The following is a 17,422-nucleotide window of genomic DNA, read 5'->3' on the forward strand; positions in this document are numbered from 1 at the left end:
AGGCCCTTGGTCTACCTAAGTTTCCTCAGGCCCACCTATCTTTATGACCAGAGGACCAGTACCGGGGTCTAAGGTTCAGGGAGGTTTCTACCTAGAAACAGCTGGTGTGGGAAATTTTTATTTTGAGGTAAACCTCTTCTATATAAGTGCCCCTAACCTGAAGGAGAAAGATAATCTCTTGAGTTAGCGCTAATCATGTCCTCTGGGAACGCCATCATCTGTGATTAAGGGCGGCCATTTTGTCTGAGCTAGGGACTCTAACATTACACAAGAAATTATTTGTCAAAACACGAAACTCAGTAACTTCCCCCATGTTTCTCTTCTGAGCCTTGCGTCCCTAAACATTTGCCCCACAAGAGCAGAACATTCAGGAAGAGGTATTTCGCCCAGAGTCAAAGGGTGAGCTCCTTCTATTTTGAGAAATCTTACTGTACGGAGGAGGCCCTACTCCCAGAACGTACCTGTGAAGGGAAGGCAGAGGACTCCTGGGGACAGGGTTTCAAGGCTACAGACGTCTCAGGAGAAGGGAAAGGACTGAGAGAGTGGAGGCACACAGGATATGGTCTTGAGGTTTATCTCCCCCACACTCCACCAAGCCAGCGTGAGGGATGTGAAAAAGTCCTCATTCTTGGCCTTCTTTTCCAGAGCAGACTGAGACACTTAAAACCAATTTTCTGAGAACTAATTTTTCTAATGATGGATTTACCTAAAAATATGTATCTACCACTATTACAGCACTTCATACATAAGACCTCAGCACCAACCCTTTTTGAGAATTTTGGCTTTCCCGTTTCATTAATCATGTTGAAGCTAATTAAAGTAGAAGTATCTTTACATATATTGTACAAAGGTCCTAAAAGTGCACAAAAAAATCTAAAAAAAAACATCGTTAAAGGAGGCCACATCAATCCTATGCTTGTGAGATGCTGCAAGTAAGACTTCTGCCGTGAATTCTCGGCGATTGTGTCAATGAGCGAATTGACCCTAGACTAGATTCTATTTCAATTTTTCTTCATTTTTACCTTTACTTCTTTTTTCATTTATTTTATACAACTCCTTCCTTAATACTTATTTATTCTTCCCGTTTCTTTCCTACCTCTTCTTCCCTTTCCCCCCCTCTCATCCCCTCTTCTTATCATTATCTCCATCTGTGCCCATGACTAGTTGTCTTCCACTGCCATTCTCAGCCAGAGGGACGACCTCATTCCGTCTCTGGAGTCCATAAGCCTCTGAAAGTCACCTATTCAGGGATCTGAGCTGGGGAGAGTGAGGATGAGGAGAGGAGTTTGACAAAGTCCTCATTCTCCTGAACTATCAATTCCACTAGGAGATCGCTGCCAGAGGAGGGGCCTCCCAGGGGGCGAAAGGGCCTAATTCTCAGCAGTATCAAGCTCTCCGCAGCCGCTGCAACCCGGCCAAGGAACTAACTAACATGGCACAGCAGACCTCTCCTGTCTTGCCCACTGCTCCCTCCGCAGTGTATTTCAGTCGATCCGCCTGTTCTGCTCCCCACTCTGTCTCTGGTGAATCCTCTCACCCCCTGCACCTCTGGCCTATACCCCAGTTCTTCTATACATAAATAAATAAATCTTTAAAAAAAAAAAAAAACAGAAAGAAAGAAACTGTCAGAGAAAGTGACCCAAGCCTATGGGAGTCCAGCACATTTCAGCGATGCGTGTGCTAAGTTCTCCAACCCTTTCCAGACCCGCGGAGATGAATGAAGCAGAGTCTGTCCATCTTACCTCTATGCCTGCGTCTTTCTCCCCCTCGGGTCTCGAACAAGTGTACCTAAGTGTGGCCTCTGAGCTGGGGAACCAGGAGCCCACTGGGGAGGGTGTTGTTACTTCTACAGAAGCGCAGAGCGACAGGAAGCCTTACAGTGAGGTTCCTCACACTCATGGCCTAGTCCAACCCCCAACGTCACCAGCTGGAGCTGGGGTCCCCCCCCTCCCCCCCTCCGGGCAGATGTTAAAGTGAAAATGCTAAAGTCAAAGGAAAAAACAGAAACACAAAGAGGCCAGAATGTTACCACACTTCAAGAAAGAGATCTCGGCGATGATAGGCAATATGGCCTGAGTTTCGGGAAAAGAAGTGGGAGGCAGGAGGAGAATGTACCAGAGCCATTGTTATAAGCCCCAAACAGCTCCTTGCTCCTTCACCCCAGGGGCATTTGTTAAGTGGGTGCTTCTGGGGCTCCCGCACCAGAGGACTTCGAGGTGGCTGGTGGGACAGAAAGGCAGAGCAGAGGACGGCTGAGACTCTCAGACGCTTCTTTCTCCTCTGGGCCTTCATCTCTGGCCAACCCTGAATCTCTAGCCCAGCTCCGGCTCTGTCTCCATCTTTTCATTGGACAACTCCACTTGGATGGTGACAAGACACTGCAAACTCAACACCGCCCAAACTAAACTTAAATGTGCACACTGCCACCCTCCAAAGCTCCCCCTCTGGGCTTCTGCATCCACCAACCTGCTCCAATAAGTAATCTAGGTATAATCTTTGCTCCTTCTTCACCCAAGCCCTGCCATGATTTTATTTACCAGTTCCTGTGGCTGTCGCCTCCCAAAAAGCTCCAAAATCCATCCAAGTCACTCTGCCCCACTGTCACTATTTCATCCCCAGGCTCCTCCATGCTTTGCGTGGGCTACAGTTCCCACTTCCTCACTGATCTCCTGGCATCTCTGTTCTCATGCTCCGGGCTATCCTCCACTGAGCAGCCTGCATGATCCTTTCCATATGCCTGTATGGTCAGGCCATACCCGCCTCTATGAGAGGCCGGCTAGTTCAGCTTTCAACTCTGACCATTAACGTGAGTGTCTCTACTTGAGACCACTGTACTTCACATGGGGCAGAAAGGCTGATCCTACCTCTCATTTCATAACCCAGGGTTCTCAAGGGTTGAAATTGAATAAAATGAGTATCTACTACTTCATGAAGAGCCCTCTTACGTGAAACTGGTATGAATTTTTGTTCATTTTTTTTTCCCAAAGAGCTCCCATATTTATCACTGAGCCAGGTATAGAAGTGTCCAGGAGGAAGCATGTCCACAAAGAAGAGATGTTTGCAGTGTGACAAGGCCGAAGCCATTGAGCGCAATAGAGCACAAATACGTGTGCCATCTCCCTTGTGATTCCTTGCAGACCATCTGGGTTCTCCAGCATCTCCTCTTGGAATTGTATCCGATTTTATTATCAGCTTTCATCCAAATCCACTGGGAACGGGACGATTCTGTTTTTGCTTCTTGGCTAGGAATTGCTTGATCCTAAAGTCTTGTGAGAAGACATGGCAAGGAAGAGGCAAGAACATGCAGCCCGATGGCAGAGGAAAGGAGTGAGAGAATTTTTTTTTTTTCACTGCAAATGTCTGGCGGTGAAAACTACAATGTTTATTATATGGTTGGTGCCATTCCTTGATCGGTACTCAGGCAACAGTGATTCCAGGTTGCTTTTGCAGTGTAGTGACAATAGCAAATAATGTCCTATCATTTTTACAAAAATAGTACAAGTGGGGGAACCCCTATAAAGGATCCCAGGGACCCCCGAGGTCATACTGTAAGGAACATCTAGACCTTCAGTTGTCTCCCCAATCTGTTTCGTCCTTCTTTAGCAATAGAACCCTTAATTTTTTGCTGAGTTCATGACCTCTCAGATTTAAAAAAAAATTTTTTTTAAAGATTTATTTGTTTTCGTGTACAAGAACTGGGGTACAGGCCAGAGATGCAGTTGGTGAGAGGATTCACCAGAGACAGAGTGGGGAACAGAACAGGCAGACTGACTGAAATACATTGCTGAGGGGAGCAGCGGGCAAGTCAGGAGACGTCTGCCTCGCCATGTGGGTTGCTCCCTGGCCGGCTGGGGATCGAACTAGTGCTGCAGAGGCTGCGGATTGCTTCATAGTGCATTGCCTAACCCCTTGTGCCACCAGGGAGGCCCCGACCTCTCAGATTTAAATTATATTTCCCATCCTCTCTTGCAGTTGGGTGTGGTTTTGGTAATGGATATAAATGAAGGTTTTAAGGTGCAACCACCAGAGGAGGGGACATGTCCCTCCTCTCAGGCCATCCTCACCTTCCCACAGGATAGTATGCAGACATCCTCCCCATTGCTTTGGGTCAGCTTGCTTTTCTCATTGTACTACCTAGTGGGATCCTATAGGCACTTGAGTTTCTAACCTCCGATTCAGTCCAGAGGTCTCCACTGATTCATATATTCAACAAGTGTGAGTGTCTACCAGGCTCAAAGCACACTGTTGGGTGCTGGGGTGATGCCAAATTCAGTTAGCTAGACACAGTCCCTCCTTTAGCCTATGACATGAAGCTAAACAAACAGTAATCCCATTACAATTGGACAAGTGTGACGAAGGGAACACAGGTGCCAGGAGTGCTTCTCAGAGGGAACCTTATTTAAACTGGAAAGTCAAAAAAGGTTTATGTGGGGGCCTCCCTGGTGATGCAAGGGGTTAAGTGGCAGCACTATGAAGCTATCTGCAGCCACTGCAGCACGAGTTCGATCCCCGGCCAGGGAGCTACCCACATGGCGCTGCAGACCTCTCCTGACTCGCCTGCTGCTCCCCTCAGCCGTGTATTTCAGTCAGTCTGCCTGTTCTGTTCCCCACTCTGTCTCTGGTGAATCCCCTCACCCCCCACACCTCTGGCCTATACCCCAGTTCTTGTATGTATAAATAAATAGATCTTAAAAAAACTTATTTAAAAAAACCCGCTTACGTGGAAAGAGCAGGTCGAAAGCCTTGGGCTCTGCTACAAGTGAAAGCAAAGGTAACAGAATGAAGGGCTAAATGAGGCTGAAGTTAATTTCTTACCTGAAAGAAATCTGGAGGGAGGTGATTCAGAGGTGAGAAGGTGGGCCTCCCTGGTGGCACAGGGGTTAAAGTCAGCTCTACGAAGCTATCGGCAGCCACTGCTGCCTGAGTTCTTATCGCAAGTGTAATTAATAGGCTCCAGTCAGAGGTTGGCTCTCAGAGAGAATTTATTATTATAGTTGTCACATTAACACTCAGGCTCAAACAGGTAAGCCAACCCAGTGATCGCAAGTACCTTTGACTGAAGACGGTAGACGCAACCTGTCTTCGCTGGCTGTTCCACTGAAGTGGAAGTCTCTAGGCTCAAGGGCCCTGAGTATGGATGGTCATGCAGGTTGTCCAGCCAATTCGTGGAGGGCCAAGTTGGGGAGTGAGGGGGAGGTTCAGGCTGGAGAACAATCTGAAGTCCAAAGCATTGAGTTAGACTCCAGAAGAATAGCCTCCGGCAAGTCCTTCGCCTGAGCCAGTCTCTTGGAAACTGCTCTGAGTTTGCTTCAGAAATCCACTCCTTTTATATACCCTTATCAGGCTCAGACTCAGATACCATCTGCTTTATCAGTCTTTAACACTCGGGCTGTGGGCGCAGCCACTTTTACACTCGGTGCTCACAGGCACCTTAATATTTTTAGTTTCACTTTGGTGTATGTATTTATTTATTTGTAAGCCTTTATATGTTCGTTGCAGTTCTATCCCCGGCCAGGCAGCTAACCCACATGGCGCAGCAGACCTCTCCTGACTCGCCCGCTGCTCCCCTCAGCAGTGTATGTCAGTAGATCTGCCTGTTCTGTTCCCCACTCTGTCTCTGATGAATCCTCTCAGCCCCTGCACCTCTGGCCTACACCCCTGCTCTTGTATGCATAAATAAATAAAAAATAAATCTTAAAATAAAAGAGGTGAAAAGGTGAAGGAGCGCAGCTAGGTACCCCAGCGGACTTTATATCTTGTTGCTGTTCTTTTCTCATCCAGGATCTTCCTCCTCAGGTGACCTTCCTTTGCCCATGACCTTCTTCATAGGCTGAGAAGGCTACCAAGTTCCTCAGTTGAAATAAAGTTCCTTATGAAAAATCTCCCAATACCTTGAGCTGCTTCCCCCTTGGAAGCACTGACGCAAGAATAGAGAAATGATGAGGCGGGGCAATGGTGAGGATCTCCCAGGCTAATGCAGTGACCACATCTGTTCTACTTAGCACTGTACCCTAGCACTCAGCAGAGCGTGTCGGGCCCAGTAGTCCCTTAGTACTTGTTGAATCTTTTCTTCCAATGGTAAATGCTATTGCTCTTGATTCTAAATTTGTTCTGGTAAAATATACTTGAACAATGTATAAAAATGAACAATGATGTAAAAAAATATTTTTTTTTTTGGTTTTTGTTTTTTAAAGAATTTACCACTATGGGGGCTTCCTTGGTGGTGCAAGGGGTTAAAACACAGCACTATGAAGCTACCTTCAGCTACTGAAGCATAAGTTTGATCCCCAGCTAGGGAGGTGACCCAAATGGTGCAGCAGACCTCTCCTGACTCACCCACTGCTTCCCTCAGCAGTGTACTTCAGTCAATCCACCTGTTCTGTTCCCCACTCTGTCTCTGGTGAATCCTCTCACTCCCCCACCACCTCTGGCCTGTACCCCAGTTCTTGTATGCATAAATAAATAAATATTTTTTAAAAATAAAAGAAAAAGAAGATTGCTTAAGGTCACAGATCTACTAACCATAGCCCTAATGGGTAGAACTGGTAGGCGCAGTGCAATGTTCCTCTCCCCCACTTATCTGAGCTGCCTTGGACAGGCTCCTGGGAACTATGAGCAGAGCTGAGCAGCCAGGGGAAGCTCTACAATGTGGAAGGCAGGTAGGTTAAGGGAACTCCTCTTGTTACTGTGGAGGGATTAGACCTGGTACTGCTGGGAAAGAGATGTGGAAGGACGCACTTGGAGGAGAGACATGTAGGAGAGACACATGGGTGAGAATCATGTGGGGAGGCTGATGATAGCAAACTTTAACTTGATTTGTACTTTGATTTTGCTTCTTTTGTCCCTGACTTGCCTGGCTTCTTTCACCTCCTTCCTGTGGTTCTCTGCTAAAAGGTGCCTTAGACTTGTGGCAAGCCTTTGAGACTCAGCAGCCCCACTTTGTTTTTTTTTTTTTAAAGATTTATTTATTTATTTATACAAGCATTGGGTACAGTCAGAAGCTCGGGAGGGTGAGAGGATTCACCAGAGCCAGAGCGGGGAACAGAACAGGCAGACTTGACAAAACACACTGCTGAGGGAAACTAACGAAACACACTGTGCCACCAGGGAAGCCCCATCCTGGCCTCTCTTTATGCAAAGGCTGAGGGAAGAAGGCAGAGACTGGGGTCCAAGCAAGTAAGTTCAAATCCCAGTTCTGTTAACACATGACCAAGGGGTGCCTAGGGACCCCAATCTTTCATGCTCTAAATTGGAGTCCTGCCATTTGCCATATAAAGGCAAAGCAGGCTTTTAGTGTAAAAGCACTTTAATAGAATTAGCGTACATAGAGGAGGGAAGGGAAGATATTTTCCCCAATAAATCACCCCAAATCCTCTTCCTTTCATAGGCAAATGCTCAGCCAAAGTGGAGCTGCTGGGCCTCCCCTGGTGGCGCAGTGGTTGAGCACTGTGCTGGGAAGCTGCCCGCAGCCTCTGCAGCGCCGGTTCATTCCCCGGGCGGCCAGCGAGGGTCCCACATGGCACTCAGACCTGTCCTGCTGCGCCTGCTGCTCCCCTCAGCAGTGCATTTCAGTCAATCCACCAGTTCTATTCCCCACTCTGTCTCTGGTGAATCCTTTCACCACCACCCCCCAACCCCCACCGCACCTCTGGGCTACACCCCAGCTCTTGTATTCATAAATAAATAAATAAATAAATAAATAAATAAATAAATAAATGAAAATAATAAAAAGAAAGGCCAGGATGATGGCTTAGCGATGTCTTCTCTGGTAACAGAGGAGAGAGTGGGAGGTGCACAGCCTCCTCTGGACTTTGAGGTTTAGCAACACCAAGATCTTTTGCATATGCCAAGTGATTTGTGCACTTCCAAAGCACATTCACATACACTAGCACATAACAAACCCTTTTGGAAGGTACTGTTATCCTCATTTTACAGAAGAAGAAACTGAAATAAGACTAGCTACCCCAAGCGTGGTGCATAGGGATTTCTAGAATTCTCCTGGTTCCCAGTAGAGTGCTATTTTTGTTGCATGTATTCTGTCTGCATGCTGGAGGATGGGGTGGAGGCCAAAAGGGGAAAAAGAGACAGGAAGGAGAGGAAAACTAGCATGGAGGCTGCTGACAGTGTATAGGAGACCAGGCCAGTGCGGCAGGGGCAGGGCCTCCTGTGGAGTCAGGATGCCCCAGGTGCAGACCTGTGGTGGCCTCCTTACTTTACCAGAAACATTTGCAGCTGCACTGACACTGCAAAGGGGGTTGGGGGCAGGGCTGGGACATGGGGAAAGGGGAGGGGTGTCATAGAATTTATTCTTTGGGAAGCTGAGTCTTGGAGGCTGACCCATGGCCACTATAGCCACATTCTCCCTAGTCCCATGACCACTTTCTGCAACCCTCAGAAGGTGGCTTCTGCCCCCCACCCATTCCATGGAAGGTGTGACACCTTCAGAGCCTAGTTTGGGCTCAGCCAGCTGGCACCTGCAGCCCCTTGGAGAAACTGTCACCCACAGAGTAGAGCAGAAAGAACTCATCCCCACCACACCCTATTCCCTTCAAAGGCAGAACTCCACCCTGGGGTAAGCCAGAGCGAGAAACCTAATTTCCTTTGTGGGAGGGGTAGATGTAGGGGCTCAGACCTGAACCATAGGACCTTTTTTTGGTGGGGAAGATAGGGCAGGGGAATTTGTGAGCCTACCTATACCCCTGCTCTGCCCTGTGGTGATCAGAAGACCAGGTCCAGTGGGAAACGCTCAATGTGACTGCAGGCCTGAATGAGCACAGCATGGCTTCTCCCCTAACACACTTCACTTGGTCAGGCCCTTGACCTCCTGAACTTCTGGACAGTGGACGATGGGAGAGGCTGTCAGGTCTGTGGCAGGACCGAGAGTGGGGGTCCCCAGAGAGGCCTTCCCCTCTGTTGGCCTATCTCTCTCTCAGAACTATTCCCTCACTACCATCCAGCCATGATAACTAGGCTGCAAAATGGCCTCTGGGACTTCTGCCTCCTTCAGTTTGCTCCCTCATCTTGTCCCTCCCACACTGTTCTGTGTTGGTCTGTGTGACCAATAGAGCAAGGCAGAGGAATGGTGTGTCCGTTTCCAGGTTAGCTGATATTATAGCTTTTGTTGTTATGTTGTGTGCAAACTTTGAGGAAGTCTAGGTTGAGGGAAAACCAGAACTTCTGGCCAGCAGCTACCTGAGGGAAACTTCTTGAAAGCAGATGTCCCAGCCAAATCAAACTTTCAGATGACCACAGCTCCATGTCTTGGTAGCAGACTCACAAGAAACTCTGCTCCTCATCTAAACTGTTCCCGAGTTCGGGCCTCCCCGGTGGCGCAGCGGTTGAGCGCTGGGTTGCGAAGCTGCCCGCGGCCTCTGCAGCGCCGGTTCGATTCCCGGCTGCTCCCTGGCCACCATAGGAGGGTCCCACATGGCGCGCAGACCTCTCCTGCCGCCCGCTGCTCCCCTCAGCAGTGTGCTTCGGTCCTTCTGCCTGCTCTGCTCCCCGCTCTGGCTCTGGTGAATTCTCTCACCCTCCCGCGCTTCTGACTGTACCCAGTGCATGTATAAACGAAACAAATGAACAAACAAACAAATAAATAAAAACATGCCTCTATAAAAGAAAAAAAAATTAAAAAAAAAATAAACTGTTCCCGAGTTCCTGACCATGTAAGATTTTACATATAAATATTTTATATATGTTATACATAATAGATAGATGATTTTTATACATAGTATATATATATTACATATAGAGTTTTAAAATACTAAGTTTGTGGGTGACTTGTTAGCTGGCAGTGGATGACCAATACACACACCCCTGCCTCTCAGCAAGGACCTCAGAGGATTTCCATCCAGTCCAAGGCCCCTTCTGAAGGTCCCTGAGCTCCCAGCCGCCTGTCCCCCCACCCCCTGCCCCAGAACTCCAGCCTGGAACCCTGGAGATGTGGAATGAATTAACCTAGTTCCCAGGAAGACCTCAAGAGGATGGAAAAGGGCCAGAGGCTGTCCTGCTGGATGGAGAATGGAGCTGGGGGGAGGCGCAGGGGCAGGGATTTGTCACCTCCCACAGAGGAGGGATAAGATTTACTGAGGGGAGTGCTGTGTGCACAAGCCCCCTCCTCTTCCTTCTGCCCATTCTCTTCTCTTCCTTAATGGGTGGCAGGACAAGGCAACCCTTCTCTCTATGTGTGTTCCCTTACTGCAGTAGCCTGGGGAAGTCCCCCACAGTGGCTGCTGAGTCCTTGACAAATACTCATAAACCAAAAGGGCATAGGATGTTACTTAACAGAGAAGAAAAATGCCACCCACAGAACTTTCCAGGAAACCCCTAGCCTGTTAAAAAATGGGGGCTTCCACTGCGGTTACAGAGAGAAGGGTCCTGTGGCATTGCTGAGGCGTGTCCTGGGTACTGGCAAAGGTTGGGAACGACACTCAGAGGCCTTTCAAAGGGACTCTGGGACTTCACCTTCCAGTGTGATCACCAAGTTGCCTTTGTGTGACACTGTTTCTCTTCCTGTGACAAGGCAAGTGTCTCCGTCATCCTAAGGCTCAGAACCTCAGGTTGCCTGAAAATGGCTCATTCTTTGGGCTTGGGAGGGTTCCATTCTCCCCTTTGCATAGAACAAAAAGATCCATCTTTGTCCTTGGTCCCCAAGGCTCACCATGCCTCCATGGGGTTAGGTCTGTAGCCTCAGGGATTGTCTGTGTGTCACTGTGGGACACCTGGCAGGCTCCCATTCTCTGGTAATAGTCTTCCCCTCCTGTCCAGGGGTAAAGTTCCCTGACAGAGCTTTCTGTGGCCAAAGTCCAGAACTCTTTACACATTGCAGGTAGAGGTCTAGGTCCCCAGGCCAGGCCGTGGGGGTGCTGTGGGCTGAGGCTGTGTCTCAAGACTCATGCATGAGTCCCAACAGAGAGACATGGGGGGTGGGGAGGGGGGAGGCAGGCTGTGGGTCCCCTGTATCATTCCAGACATGACATGAATGGGCCTGTTCCCACCTAGCCAAATGACTAATGAAGTACATCCATGCAGGGAGCACTTCTCAGCGTCAAAACCCTTTTATTACGTGATACTCAGAACAACTCATTTTGGTTGGTCATTATCATTATCCTATTTAATATCTTGTTGACTAGATGAGGAAACTGAAGCTCGGGGAGATTGGCTCTGATTCCAGCTGCAGAGGTGGGATCAGAAGCCAGGTCTCCTGACCCCCAAAGCTGCAAGAGCCAGCTGTCTTGCTGACTGTTTTTCCCCACACCCACATGGGGCCTTTGTTCACAGCGCTCCCCTTTGTCAGACTTGGACCATAACCTTGCCAGGACCAGAGCTGTGTGTCCTGAGGCATGTACTGTTCAGTCCCTTGCCTGGAGGGCGCACAGGGTATGTGACAGCTGCTGAAGACAACTGTAAGCAGTCCATATCGAGAGTGCACCCCACAAAAAACGCCTGCCTGGGGGGATTTGGGGCCCACCTTGTCCCCTGCCCTATTAATCTCCCCTGGACTGCCAGGTGCCCGCCAGTGGTGTGACAAACAATGGCCACTGGGTGGCGGTGTGTTCTCATGGCTGGGAACAGACAGGTCATGGGCAGAAGAAAGTGGGGGTTGGGCATAGAAGGCAGGCACCTCAGTCTAGCCTGCCCAGAAAGGTTGCAAGACCTGATCTCCTGGAAAACGTGACTTGGCAGGGGGTGTGTGTGTGTGTGTGTGTGTGTGTGTGTGTGTGTGTGTTGCTGTCAGAGGGTCAAGGATCCTGCTGAAGTGGAGCTGAGCATGGGGAGGGGTGAGGTGGGCCAGAGGGACAAAAATATAAAGGAAACCAGGGCAGTGAGCATGAAGCAAGCGGTGAGCATACCTGGGAGAGGGCTGGAGATGTAAGGGGTGAGGCCATTTTGCAGCTTCAGAAAAATGACTACTCACAGGACAGAAAGCAAGCAAGAGAGAGACCAAGGAAGAGACACAAAGAGGTCAGAGACAGAAAAGGGGAAGATGAAAGAGTCTGGTTAAAGAAAATAAATCAGAAGGTTCGGGTGAGAGATGGGAGCCCCCAGAGGTTGGGGAGAGACTGGAACCTCCACTGGGCAAGAAGAATCCAGACTCAGGCTTGCTGCTAAATGGGGTTTATTTGGAAGGGGCTGCACGTGGAGACTGGCTGGTTTCCTCAGCTCCAGGTCAGGGCAGTTCTGGCTCCAGTGTCGCCTCCGGTACCAGTTCCGGCTCGGACTCTGGCTCGGACTCTGGCTCTGGCCCTGGTTCTTCCTGCTCCAGTTCCGGCTCTGGTTCTTCCTGCTCCAGCTCCCCTATCTTGCTCTGAGCTGGAGGTGGGTGAATGCCATGCTCCAAGGCCGAGAATCTTCTTGGGCGCCACTGAAAGAAGACAAGGAAACAATGATGGAGGGTGGGAAGGGAGCCAGGAAGACACAGAGTTCATCAATTCTTCCCCATCTCCCTCCCTTCCCCAGATGGTCCCAGGTCTTTTCTCAACCCCTTTTAGCTTCCCTTGGGTCCTTCAGGAATAAAGGATCCCTGGAGAACAAACACTTAGGAAAAGGGGACCCTGAAGGAAAGGGTGCCAGACAGCACTGAGTCCTGGGGAGAGGGAAGCCATTGTGGGTATCACTGCTGGCTTACCTGTCTTCTCCAAACACGAAAGCCAAAGGCTCCAGCCACCAAAAGGAACAGAAAGAGGACACCAAAGATGAAGACGAGAGAAAGACCACCTGTTTTTAGGGTACCTGGGGTTCCCCAAAAGCGTTGAGGACCTAGGGAGAAAGTACAGGATTAGGGGTAGGGTCAGGACTGAAAGGACTTTTTGCCACACCCTCAGAGTTTACATATGCAGACAAGGAGGCCTGAAGAGTTTAAGGGACTTGTCCAGGATCATTCAGCTATTAGTGGCAGAAGTGGGTCAGGCCTAGACTAAAACTGGAGATCAGCTGGTTGGAAAGAAAATGCGGGAGGTGTGGGGAGGAGGCCTGGAAGTAGAATCCAGGTGAGTGTCTACAGTTGGGCTGTGTCCTTTGGGGGAGGGGGGAGTTGCAGACCTGTGCCAGAGAGCTCAGTGAAGTACTCCGCTGTTCCAAGAAGCCTCTCCCCCTGGTACAGCTGGCACTGCCAGGGCTGGGAAAGAAGTCTGGCCTCCTGCACAGACAGCCAGGGTCCTGGGGAGCTCTTCCAAGACTGTTGGTCCAGAGGGCTCCAGACAAAGCGCTCCTGTCCAGATGCCGGAGTCACCTCACAAAGTAGTTTTCTCATGTTGTCAGGTAACTCAAAGGATTTAAGAGTCACTGGAAAAATTAGAGGGGAGATTTCTTTGGGGACACCTCCCCACCACGCTCTTACTTGAAACCATAGGTTGAACTCCCAAGCCTCAATGGCCCTGCATGCTGATTGGGTGAGACCGATGGGAAAATCAGGGTCATGGTCAAATAAATCTTACCCAGTCCCCAGACAAAGCTCTGATCAGATCATTCTACCTCTGAAAACCTTTCCAAGCTCCCTAGTAACTTCAAGACACTGTTTAGACTCAAACTTCCCCGGGAAGAACGGTATAACATATATCATTTCAGTTTCTTGTGTATTACTTTCAATTCAAATGCTCAGAATTCCAGTATCATTCAGGTAACTTGACCCCCAGATACCTTGTACTTTTCTTGCCTCCACCACTTGGACATGACTCACATCAGTGCCTCCTGCCTAGAGGTGCTTCCTGAATGAATTCTGGCCCCCTTTCCAAACGTTTAGAGAACAGCGAATTGACCAACTGATCTAGAGACAGCATCCCAAAGACAAGATGGGCTTGGGGGGAGACAAACGAGAAAGGGCCTTGAGCTGAGTGTGAAGTACCCCTGACTGGGGGATAGACAACTGAGTTGAGAGGCGCTTCCCAGATGTGTGACCTTGGGAGAGCTCCTCTGAAAAGCGGAAGAGATAGTAACTGCCATGGAGCAGTCATGCAGACAGTGTGGTAAAATGAACCAAAACAGCTGGCCCTCAAGAAGACCCTGGACAGAAAGAACAGGTGGGCTTTGGGGACTGATGATCTGGCTATGAAGGAAGTAGGGGGGCAGATTTCAGGGTGAGCAGGATACAAGTGAAGTTACCAACTGAAAGGCTAAGTCAGCAAGATGATTGGGTGTGAAGGAAAATGGGGTTCAGCTGGGCGTGGCGGCTCATGCCTGTAGTCCCAGCTACTCTGGAGGCTGAGGCTGGAGGATCTCTTGAGCCCAAAAGTTCTGGGCTGTAGCGCACTATGTCCATCAGGTGTCCTCACTAAGTTTGGCATCAATATGGTGAGCTCCCAGGAGCAGGGGACCACCAGGTTGCCTAAGAAGGGGTGTACCAGCCCAGGTTGGAAAATGGGGTTCAGAGTGAGACTGAGGGGTATATATGATGTCTAGGTAGAACTATCCAGCAAGCAGGTAAAAATCCATCATGGACCCTCAGGGGGTGTATCCTTTGTTCGTGTATCCATGTTTTCATTCAGCTGATATATTTTGCAGCCCCTAATATGTGCTGCTATTTATCGGTCACAGGTGAGTCCTGCAGACACATCAAGCAGTCGTGGCTGACCGTTGCCAATCAATACGCGCATACTTTCTGAGAATTTTTTTGTTTGTGTTTGCGTTTGCTTTATACTGTCTTGGAAAGCCCTTGCTCAGTAAATATTTGCTGACCAAGGGACTGAAATTTATTAACTCCCAATCCAGGCCATTTCCTGTAACTTTAACCCCAGCCCTGGCCCCAAAGTGGACGAGGATTCTAGAAATATATCCCACTTCTTGGAAACCATTCAAACTTTTGCCATTTCTCCTTCTACCTTCTCAGACCCTCCTGAAATTCAGAACAGGGGAGTCCCTTAGACATGAGTGGAACGTTTGTCTGGTGACTCAGGGGAGATTTTCAGTTTCATTTTTTTATATGGGGGTGAGAGAAGAAGGGGCCACAAGGGGCAACCTCTATGACATGCGCCCAGTGGCCTGGCATCATGGGTAGACTGGCCCAGCTTCTGGGCCTGGTCTAGCTCCCCTGGGATGCAGCCACTCCTTTCCCACCTGGGGCTGACCTGTGATGACTGCCAAGGTGATGGTGGCACTGAGCTGCTGCCTCTGCAGATGGACGTGGCAGGTGTAATTCCCGGCTTGGGCCTGGCTCACAGAGTCTAGGCGAAGGGCAAAGTTGCCGCTGTTTCCAGTCACCACAAGGTCGGGGTCTCCGTTGGGAGGGGTCCACTTGGCAGTGAGGGGAAACTGGCTTCCCACCCCAGGAGGCAGGCGGCAGGGCAGCTCTACCTCAGAACCTGCTGCAGCATATACTGTCAGAGGCACTTGGGGCTCCAGACCTGGAGAAAAAGGAACCCCAAGTTAAAACTGAGAGGAGAGGTGCATAGAAGCTGAAGAACTGGGTCTGCAGGGAAGGAAGGAAGAAGAATGAAGCAGGTGGTTCAGAAGAGTACAGGGGACACAGTAAGGTGGAGGAAGTGAGGATGCTCAGAAGCCCCAGAAGTAGGCTGGAGCAGCAGAAGACCAAAGGCCAGCAAGTGAGGCCAAATGGCCAGGGGTAAAGCTCAGAGAGAAGGCAGCAGAAAGCCCACAATAAGAGAAAGGGTCCAGACATAGAGGCCCAGAGCAATCACTGGTGGCAAGAGCTGCCAAGGACCTGTTTGGGGACCTATAAGGCAGGCGGAGATGATGACAGGACCACACTGTGGTCCAGTGTGAAGGCAGACTGGAGGAATTACCAAGGACAGTGAGGTCATGTGTGATGGAGACACTGGAGCCATCTCTGTAGGTGAGCAAGCAGCCCCACAGTCCAGAGTCCAAGGCGCTGACTTGGGGCAGGAAGAGGAAGCTTCCAGCAAAATGGTGATGAGGGGACTTCAGGACAGGAGCTCTGCCTGGGCCTCGGAACCAGTGTACAGAGGCTGGGAGGTCAGGGCGACTGAAGGAGCAGTTGAAAATGACCCAATCATTGGTCCTGAGAGGCCCTGGGGGGGTGGCAGTCACTGTGCAAGGACAAAGAAGTCTCCGTGAGCCCCACCTGAAACATCTCCCTAACACAGTGGGCCAACTAAGCTGGAAGTGCCTGGAAACTAGGACTGCACTGTAGATGTCTTTGTCTCCTGAAATATTCTCCCAAACCCCAGCCCAATGCCTGTTACTTGGAAGTGCTCAAAATGGATGCCCAGAACTCTGCGGCCTCCTTTCTCTGTCTCCAGTTTACTTGGCGTGGGCTACCCTAACCTTTCTCCAGGTCTTTCCTGAGGAGCCCCATGAAGCCCACTCCCTGAGCTACCCCAGTCTGAAATGAATCATTCTAGCCCTTCAGGCTCCCTCCCCTCCCACAAAGGGTGCCTCCCCTCCACCAGCCTGGCACTCCCGCTGCGGGTGGGGGAAGGGGACTTCAAGGGGCGATACTATCTCTCCTTAAGTCCCTCCTCCCATACACGTGCTTCTTTGGGGGCACCTTGCAGCCGCGCTCACGCTCCCCACCTCCTTCCGCTCCCCTCTAGGAGCTGGGGCAGGGCCTAGAGCACGTCCTCAGCCGGCACAGCTGCTGCCCCAGCCCTTCCTGCCCCGGGGCGGCGGGGTACGGGGCTCCCTCGTCCCACCTCTACCTACTCGAGGCCCGGCCCACGCGCAGATGGAGGTGGCAGGTGAAGACGTGGTTGCGGCCCGGGTCACGGTGCCGGTGCCGGTCCAGTAGGCGCACCGTGGCGCGATACTCGCCGGCATCGGCGCGCTGAGCCGGGCGCAGCCACAGCGAGAAGTCGCCGCGCTGGAAGCCCCGCTCTTGCAGCTGCACGCGAGGCTGCAGGGGCGGCCTCCCGCTGCGCAGGCCCCCGGGAGTCAGCCTCAGCACGGTGTAGCCGCGCGGCCTCCGCCCCAGGCGGAGGGCCGGGGGAGGGCTGGGGGCAGCGCCGAGTGGGTCCCTGGGAGGAAGAGAGGAGAGACACTGAGACATTCCTGGGGGGAAGATGCAGCCCAACCACACTTGGAGGATGAGGTAGCCCACCCAGAGGGAAGCTCCCTTGACCATTAGGGGTCCCCAGCCCCAGCCCCTCCTGCTGGGTCAGCACCAACCACCACTGGGCCCGGAGAGACCCTGTGGGATGCAGATGCCTGGGGAGCAGTCAGCAGAGGAAGAGTGCATAGTGGCGGGTGAGGCTGAACCTGGCTTTCTGACAGCTCAGAGAGTGGACAGAGAACTGGGTTTCCAGTGGCAATACGATGACTGCTGGGTTTGGGGGGTCTATTGCCCAAGTTTGGGGTGCATACCAGTCTGGGAAATGATGCCAAGTGACTTCTGTTTGCAGCCGGCTGAGATCCCTGGAGGGGGATGGTGGAGTTGCACGGGAGCTGGGCAGGTGCCCCCTCCTCAGCCCACACCAACTGGACCTCTGCCCCCGGCGCTGGAGCCCCCACT

General features: G+C 50.8%; 1 protein-coding gene across 1 annotated transcript in view; it reads right to left on the minus strand.

Moving 5' to 3' along the window:
• Positions 1-12,169: 12,169 nt before the first annotated feature.
• Positions 12,170-17,422, minus strand: part of LAG3 (lymphocyte activating 3) — a gene marked incomplete at both ends in the record, with an annotated part of 5,908 nt that continues 655 nt past the window's right edge. The window contains 8 exon segments of the mRNA XM_084256096.1: positions 12,170-12,364; positions 12,629-12,759; positions 13,042-13,284; positions 15,063-15,338; positions 15,738-16,001; positions 16,618-16,928; positions 17,275-17,324; positions 17,326-17,420. Of these exon segments, the coding sequence (XP_084112222.1) occupies positions 12,170-12,364; positions 12,629-12,759; positions 13,042-13,284; positions 15,063-15,338; positions 15,738-16,001; positions 16,618-16,928; positions 17,275-17,324; positions 17,326-17,420 (1,565 nt within the window).

This window comes from Talpa europaea, assembly GCF_964194135.1.
Source record: "Talpa europaea genome assembly, chromosome: 15".
Lineage (NCBI taxonomy): Eukaryota > Metazoa > Chordata > Mammalia > Eulipotyphla > Talpidae > Talpa > Talpa europaea.